This window comes from Canis lupus, chromosome 10, assembly GCF_011100685.1.
Source record: "Canis lupus familiaris isolate Mischka breed German Shepherd chromosome 10, alternate assembly UU_Cfam_GSD_1.0, whole genome shotgun sequence".
NCBI lineage: Eukaryota > Metazoa > Chordata > Mammalia > Carnivora > Canidae > Canis > Canis lupus.
In genome coordinates, this window is record NC_049231.1 from 28,261,442 (window position 1) to 28,269,855 (window position 8,414).

General features: G+C 54.8%; 1 protein-coding gene across 2 annotated transcripts in view; it reads right to left on the reverse strand.

Moving 5' to 3' along the window:
• The window catches only part of CYTH4 (cytohesin 4), a 30,738-nt gene extending 22,765 nt beyond the window's left edge, over positions 1–7,973 (reverse strand). The window contains exon 1 of one of the 2 annotated variants that reach the window (XM_038550659.1): positions 7,779–7,973. In XM_038550659.1, coding sequence (XP_038406587.1) covers positions 7,779–7,797 — 19 coding nt within the window. In that variant the 5' untranslated portion in view covers positions 7,798–7,973. The remainder of the gene's footprint in view (positions 1–7,778) is intronic. The other variant, XM_038550660.1, reaches the window with a different exon arrangement.
• Positions 7,974–8,414: the final 441 nt, after the last annotated feature.

The window sequence follows — 8,414 nt, forward strand, 5'->3', positions numbered from 1 at the left end:
ATGGCTTCCTTGCCCTCGTCACCCAGGCTTTAGCCCAGATGTCACCTCCTCCAGGAGACCTTCCCTGACTACCCCCTAAAAAGCAGGCCCTTCCTCCATCCTCCTGTTCGACCAAACTTGGTACCTTCTGGGTACAGGCTCCCTGGAACCATCTTGTTTATTTGCATCTTAACAAAAAAAAAGGTTTTATTTATTTATTCATGAGAGACACACAGAGAGAGGCAGAGACACAGGTAGAGGGAGGAGCAGGCTCCCTGTGGGGAGTCGCAATGTGGGACTCAATCCCAGGACCCCAGGATCACGCCCTGAGCTTAAGGCAGCAGATGCTCAACCACTGAGCCACCCAGGCGCCCCTATTTGCATATTTTCTGTTTTACGCATTATACTCCCAGCACCACGGAAGCAGGCACTTCAGCGTTGTTCACTGCTGCATCCTCAGCCCCTAGAAAGACCCCGACAGATAGGCGGTACTCAAAATACTTGCGTTTATCCTTCCTTGGGACTTTCATGTACTCTTTCCCTGGATCACCTGTTTATCACTTATCCACTTATTTATTTGCACAACCAGGAAGTGGTGTATCATTTTGCCTCTCATGCCATTGGCCAGATGGAGCTATATGACCACACCCAGCTTCAAGGGAAGCTAGGAAATGAGCTTTTAGTATGGTCCTGATACCCTTACTACGTAAGATGGGGAGACTGGGTTTAGGGAGACCATTCATAGTTCCTGCCCCAGACACTGAGGCTCAGAGAGATGAGGTGGCCTGACCAGGGTTGAACAGGACAAGCTGTTGAGCCAGAGAGGAACTTGGATTGGGCAGGCTACAAAGCCTGGGTTTGTTCCTCATTGCCTAGAAATGAATTAAAGGAGACACATGGGTGCTGGTATTCTGTGAAAGGTGCTATGACAATTCCCACCCTGGGGTCAGTTGACCCACCTCTAACCCATCGTGCTTCCTGTTCCATCCACAACATTCACCTGATCAAAAAATCTCCACAGACTCCCTATTACTTAGAAACACGGTTCTCATTTGGTTCTGGCCTCCCTACCCAGCCTTATTCCCCACTATTCTCAGAAAGCACCTGAGAGTCCAGCCTGCCTGCTCCTCACTGTCCCCAAACTGTCTCTCAATCTTGTTTCCCACTTTGGCCTCTGCAGCTCTCCGCCCTGGGATGCCTTCTCCTGTCTGCCGTCCACTTGCTCCCCAACTCTTTAAGTCCTAGCTCTAGGGAATACCTGGTCCCATTTCTTTAAGATTTTGCGAGGACAGATATTATCTCTCCCAAATGAAAGCAGAGAGACTATTAAGGTCTCCTTTCCCTACCCCTCCTTCTCATTGACTGAGCAGCCACCTTGGGCTTTGTGATGGAAACTGGGTATGGAGATGGGGAGGCACCAAGCAGGTATTCAGTATACAGGGGGCACCCAACACTTGTATAACGGGTGCCATGTTGTGCCATCAGCTCTCCCCTTCAGGACCAAGGCACCCATTCTCTTGGGGCTGGGGGTTGGGTTGGGGGGTGATTTGCTGCTGTCACAGCTGAGTTCCTCCCCAGGAGCTTAACTCAGCCAAATGGAGGTGCCTCACTCAAGGATATGCCCCTCCCAAAGGACAGCCCACTCGTGAAAAGCCAAGACCTTTTGTCTAGTTTATGGACCTCTACCAGTATTCAGACCCAGACCCTGTCGACTGAAGGGGAAGCTGGGTCTCCAGAACAAAGGGTCCTGTAATGCTGGGGCAACTATATACAATAATGATACATTGATAATGACTGCCTTGGCCAAGCAGTCAAGGTGGGTCTGTGTGACCCACTGAGTCATAAAGTCAAATGAGCACAATCCTTCATAAGTGATTCACTCTCCACAGTGAACAGACCCAGAGGGCTCCAGTGGGCACCATGGACAGGTCACCCAGGCCCCTCATCTCACACTATGTCTACATCGGTAGGTCCTTTGGGATCTTTCTAGCAAAGGAACAAAACACCTGAACTTGGTTCCGGAATGAGTGGCTTCCTGTTTGGGGCTAAGTAAAAACTGGATAACTATTGAACCACAGTCCTGTTCGAAGGTGTCCTGGAGAGACAGAGATGAGAAATCCCCCCAAGGGCAGAACCGTGGAGGAGCACCTGCTCATCCACTTCATGGGCAAAGAGCAGTGGTGCCAAATAAGGATACACAGGCGTAGGTGGTGTGAAAATTAATATTAAAAAAAAAAAAAAAAAAAAGTCTTTTATAAGGAAGCCCGAAGGCCAGCAGGGGGAGCTCTCACACACTACCACTCCTCCTCAACTCCAGCTGCAATGGGGGGGTTGGAGGTGGGGGACATGCTCCTGGCAAGTGGGAAAGATTTCAGCTCCTACTTTACTCTCCCAGCAGGAGGAAGGAAGCTTTTCTCTTCCCTCGGCAACAGCCCAGGGAATGGGAAAGTCACAGCTCAGCCCATGAAGAGCCACTTCGCCTCAAGCTCCCAGTTAGCTCCAGTGGACTGTTCATAGCAGCCTTTCCAACTCCTCTGAGTTCCATGAAAGAGCCTCTTCTCCTTTGTTCTGTGGACTAGCCTGGGGTTTGGCCGTAGCTTGCTTATCCTGGATCACAGTTCTGTACTATTTTGGAATAAACCCATCTTTGCTGGTAAAAAGAACCGGCAGTTTTATTTTTTAAGGTTAACGAGGGCCAGGAGAGGATGGCTTGACTTCTCAGTCAGAGGCTGGAAAGAAGACATAAGATTGGAAGATCAGGAGCAGAGAGGTCTGGGGGTAGAGCTAGTGGATGGTCCTCTAGGAGTGGACATGGAGGGGGAAGATTTTTTGTTTTAAGATTTTATTTATTTATTTGAGAGAGAGAAAGGGCAGAGGGAGAGGGAGAGAGGATCTCAAGCAGACTCCCCACTGAGGATGGAGCCCAATGTGGGGCTTGATCCCACGACCCTGAGATCACGACATGAGCCCAAATCGAGAGTCAGATGCTTAACCGACTGAGCCCCCCAGGCGTCCCTGGGGGGTGAAAATTTTTGTGAAGCACACTAACGTTCCCCAGCAACCACCCACCACAGGAGAGGGCCTGCTCCACCAAGCAGATGGAATGACCCGGCTGGTGACCTCAGCCAGTCTCTGACCAACCGGCCCAGTGTTGGTGCCAGTGATCCATCTTGACTGGAAGCCACACGTACTCTGGACATGCAGTGGCCCTTTCTTCCCACAGAGCCCCGGCCGGGAAGTGTCCTCACCGACTCTTCACCACCAGAAGCTGCCGGCCTGATGGAGCAATGGAGCAGCTTCTGGAAGGTGCAGCTGAGGTGTCAGCTTGGAGCCGATATCCTGCTCGGATGGGGCACCGTGTACCAGGATGTAAGATATGACTGTTAGATAGTGTTCTGTCCCCAAAGGTCACTGACATGGACCCAGAAATGATAAAAGGCTCTGCATACCCTCCTCCTAGTGACCCACTTGGGTGTTTTCATCTCTGTCCCTGCAACTCTGAGCTCGGCTGGCTGGAAGATCCTGGTGTCACTTGTACCAGGAGACAACGCAAGGGTCCCTTCAGATCAAATACACCTACTTTATGCCAGCAGCACAGCATAAATTATGCCTTTTAATCCTCGCAGCTCCTGGAAGTGGCCAGGAGCCCAGGAGGCATGTTGACACGCAGCTGTCTCTCTTTCTCTTTCTCGCCCTCATGTCTCCCCCCGGCCAAGCCATGCCCTGTCCATCTCCTTTTCCCACTGCCCCACCTGCACGCAGACCACAGGTGAGGCCCTGGGTGACTGCAGGCCATCCCCGTGTTTCCCTGCCTCCCCTCTGCACCTCCAATCTGGTCTCCCACAGCATCCCATTGTTCTGGGGACAAGACCCCAGGTCTATAGGGCCCACTCATCCCACGGGCTCGCCCCCATCCTCAGCTCACACTGCACCATCCTGTGCCGGGCCTGAGGCCTCCCGGAGTCCTCTGGTTGCTCCCAGTGCGCCTGGTCCTAGGGCCTGTGTGCTTGCTGTTCCCCACGTCGGGAATGCCTTTCCTTCTCCCCTCCACCTTGTAGCTCCTGCTCATCCCCTCTTAGGTGCCCTCCCGTGCAGCGTCTGGGCCTCTCCCTCGGGTCCCTCCTGTCCCCACAGCAGTTCTGGAGACAGTTCTTCGTGGACAGCTCCAAGATCTTGCTCAACAAACAAGCCGCACTGTCCCTTAGGGGGTGGCTCGCTGCTCGAGCACCTACTAGGCGCTCCAGGCTCTTGCCGTCTTCTGTCTATCCCGTCTGATCCTGATGACAGCTCTGGAGGAAGGAACATCTGGTCTCATTCTATAGATGAGGTATCCGAGGCTCAGAGAGGTCAAGTGACACAGCTGGAAGGTGGTGGAGCTGGGAGTCACCCCCAGGCCCAGCTAGGACTCCGAGGCCACACCCGTGATGCTGATGATGGTCTGATGCCAGATATTTTCATGCAAATCATTGAAACCCCATCAGACACTAGCCCTGGTTGTCCTGACATGGAAATGCTGACCGTGGCTCCCTGTTTGAGAATGAAGGCCGGATGTGGAATGATGCCTGCGGTTTGTTCCTCTTTCCCTTTCTGGGGGGTGAGAGAGAAAACAAAGCCAACTTCCTAGAGCTGGGGGGACAGAGGCACAGGTACAGGCCCACGTGTCCTCAGGACGGCAGGATGGCGGGGCAGGGAGGAGGGGCTGTTGGCATTCCGTCTCCATAGGGCTTCTTCTGTGGCTTGACGGATGTGTCCATGAATCCTCCCAGGGCCCTGTTACCTTGACAGGATTCTGACCCCAACAGGTGGCCCCGGCGCTGTTGCAACTGTCCTGTGGAGCGTGGGGCCTTCGGACCCTTCACCTGTCTCAAAGCTGGGGTTCCTCCGCATTTCAGCGCAGAGGGTCCAGATGGTTCGGGGAGGGTGCCAAGGACACAGAGTGAGTGGAGGGTGACAGGGACGTAGAGTGAGAGGGCCATTTCTGATTCCCAGCCAGGCGATGCTGGTGTTTTAAGCCCTGGAGCAGCTTAGGGGAGGTGTTTTGTTTTTTTTTTTCTATTTGTTTTTATTGAAGTTTGATTTGCCAAATATAGTATAACATCCAGTGCTCATCCCATCAAGTGCCCTCCTTAGTGCCTCTCACCCAGTCTCCCCAATGCTCTGCATCACTTGCCATCGGGGAAATACAAATCAAAACCACAATGAGATACCACCCCAAACCAGTGAGAACGGGTTTTGATGACAATAGTGATAAAACACAAACAATAATAACATGAGAAGGACAATAGCCACCACCATGAACTCTCTTGACTCCTCAGCTTGACTCTAATTTTCAGGCCTCACAAGGGCCAGTTTTGGACAACTGAGCCCACGCCTGCTGCAGGCTGTGGTTGCCCTCTGCACCCGTGCCCAGGCTGCGGGGAGTGCCCGGGGGCCCACCCCGACCACCTCCCCAACTCCTCCCTGCTTCCCCTTTGTCCTTCCTCTTTCCCATCATATTTTTAGAAATCATTCTGCTTGCAGCCTGGCTTCCAGGACAGCTGGCCTTGCTTCCGCTTTCCAGGGCGAGAGGAGGGTGCTCTCCTGGGGCCCCCCCCAGGGGGCAGAGGCGCCTCAGAGTCTCCGCGTGAGGGGCACCCAGGCAGGAGGGGGTGTCTGGCGGAGCGGCTCCGCCCCAGCCCCTGAGGCTCTGTGGGTGTCCGTGTGGCTTCCTCCCCACCCCCAGAGCCAAGCTGTCTCTATTTTTAACTGCACCCTAGCCTCGCTGCACCAACCCCAAGTTGTTGTCTTTGGTCACGTAGGGGCTTTGCTGCCTGGACCTCTCAGCTTCCCAGCAGGCCCTGGGGGAGGGGGCTTGATCTGCTTCTCTGCAGGACAAGCTGGAGGAGGCCAGGTTGTCCTGGGGGAGCCCGGCCCCATCCTATCTACGGCAGAGGTGAGGAAGCAGAGCCCACAGAGGATAAAAGGCCCATCATGACCACTGGTGGGTTGGTGCAGAGCTGGGCCCCCAGCCAGGTGGGGTGAGTCCCACCCCCCACTCATTCCCCACTTTCCCAGCTCAGGCTGGGGGTGGAGGGGCCCTTATGGATGATGAATCTGAGCTCAGAGAGGGAAGTCACCTGGCTGGGGAGGAGCTTTGATTAAGACCCACTCTGGACAATGGGGGATGACCTTCCTTCCCTCCCTCTGACTCCTCCAGGAAGTTTTCCCAGCTTGTCCCCCCCCCAGGTGGAAGAAGTCGCTTCCTCATCTGCCCTGGGTCATTGTCTGCAGGATCTGTCTCCCCATCCCCCCGCATCCTGGACCAGCAGCTCCCCCAACAGCTGGGTCCCCACTGTCCCAGCACCGCTCAGCCAGCACAGGACCTGCACACCGGAGGACTGTTTGCAGCATGAGTGAATGAATGAATGAATGACCCAATCCATGGAGATCTCAAATCTCCCAGCAGACCACCTGCATTGACCTTCCTCAACCCACTCCCACCCAGGGCCAGCCTAAAGCTAAGCGGCGGCCCACCTTCTTGGTGTCCCGGCGCCTCCCACAGCCCGGGCTGACCCCTGCTCTCTTTCCTCTCAGGTTCACGTCCCTGGCCACTAACAGGCGAGTCAGCCCTCTCGTCCACTTCACCTCTTTATGGAGACGACCCTCCCTGTTCTGAAGGACCTCGGGCTGTGAGAGCAAAGTAATAGCGGTGGGAAGACAGGCAGTGTGGGCTCCGTGACTTCAGCGTCTCCTATCACCTCCCATCTGGCGAGTGACCTGGAGCCAGGTGCTACTCCTCACTGGGTCCCCTCTTGCCTTCTGGTCGCCACCTATGACATATCACGGAGCCCGTCCAGTCTGTGAGCCACCTGCCACCAAAAGCCCAAACGGGGTTGAAGGGATGGGTGGTTCTGTGTGTTCCCCAGAGCCCGCGGAGCCAGGGAGGCTGGGGGGCGGGGTCACACGGCTCTGCCTTCGGTTTTGTTGGAAGAAAGGGTTCTCTTGCTAACCGGGGTCGATGTCATCTGAAGCTTGGGGACTGGACAGCTCCCGGCAGCCTCGTCTCCTGGATCTCCAGGCAATGCTGGGATATTCTGGTTGCAGGGCACAGAGGCTTTGTCCCTCTTCTCCCTGCCTTGCAGAAACGCAGCAGGATCCTGTTGTCTCCCCTACCAGCTGCGTAGACACCTCTCCTCTTTCCCCCGGACATGCTTCTGTTCACTGGGGAGGGTCTCCGCTGCTCCTCCCTGGCCTCCACCAGCGCTCTAGGCTTGCCCTCGGCCTCCCCATCCTCAAAGGCCAGACAGGAGCTTGAGGACCCTTGTGCCACCCAGACAGCCATTGTCACCAACATTATCATCCTCAGCTCTTGCACTGCTGTCCCTTCCCCCTGGAATATTCCTTCCCCAGAAACCCATATAGATCACTCCCTCCCCCCTCCAGGTCTCTGCCCAAATGGTGCCTCCTTCTGAGGCCTTCTCCAGCACCTCTCCATCATCCTTACCCTCCTTGACTGTTCTTCCTCCTGCTTGTCACCTCCTGACATATTACATTAATACCTTTCCTGACAGTCTCCCCCGCTAGAGCGTGAGCTCATGGGAGCAGGGACAGGGCCTGCTTTGTTCACTGCACTCCCAGCCCCTGGAGCACAGCTTGGCCCCCAGCCTGAGCTCATAAACATTCATTGCATGCTTCTGCCTTTCCCACCTTATATCTATTTACATATTGATTCCTCCCAGGGTCCTGCAAAGCAAGCACAATTGTCCCCATCTTACAGAAGAGGAAACTGAGGCCCAGAGAGGTTGGCCCCAGGTGCTTACCTGGGTGGCACAAGTCCATTCTGAGGCCCTGAGGAAGGGTGGCCTGTGCTCCTGTCGCCCGCTGAGCCAGCTGCTGCTCGAGCTGGCCAGGCAGAGAGGTGTCACCTCAGCTACATCAGGCCCCTTCCGGGTCGCCCCGCCCAGCCCCGTGTGGGGAGGAAGTCCTGTCTGCTAGGATCTGGTGTGTAGGCTCTTGACAAAGCAGCACTTCCTAAAACTGGCAGAATTTCGTGTAGCAGGGACTCTGCATTTTTGGGTGCGGGCTAGGGAGATTTAGAGACAACGGAGACAAACAAAGGGAGGGATTGGGGGGATAAAAAGAGAAAGTGAGACAGAGTGGCACACCACGGGCGCGCATGCGCACACACGCGTGCAGAGAATGATGGCTGCTGGGGGACACAGCCTTCTCCAGGGAACGTCGGGCATTTACTTACCAACGTCCCCAGATGTCAGCTGAAGGGTCACCCTTGGACAACGGGGCCCCAAAGATTCTGCCCTACAAGCTCTCTTCCATCTCCTCAGCCTTGGGAAAAAGAAAATGGATTCAGTGCTAGGAAAGGCTTTGCTTCCCTTTGATGACATGCCTGGCTCTTTCCTGTCTAGTGACCAATTGGCAGTATGTTTAGTTTCTCTTTT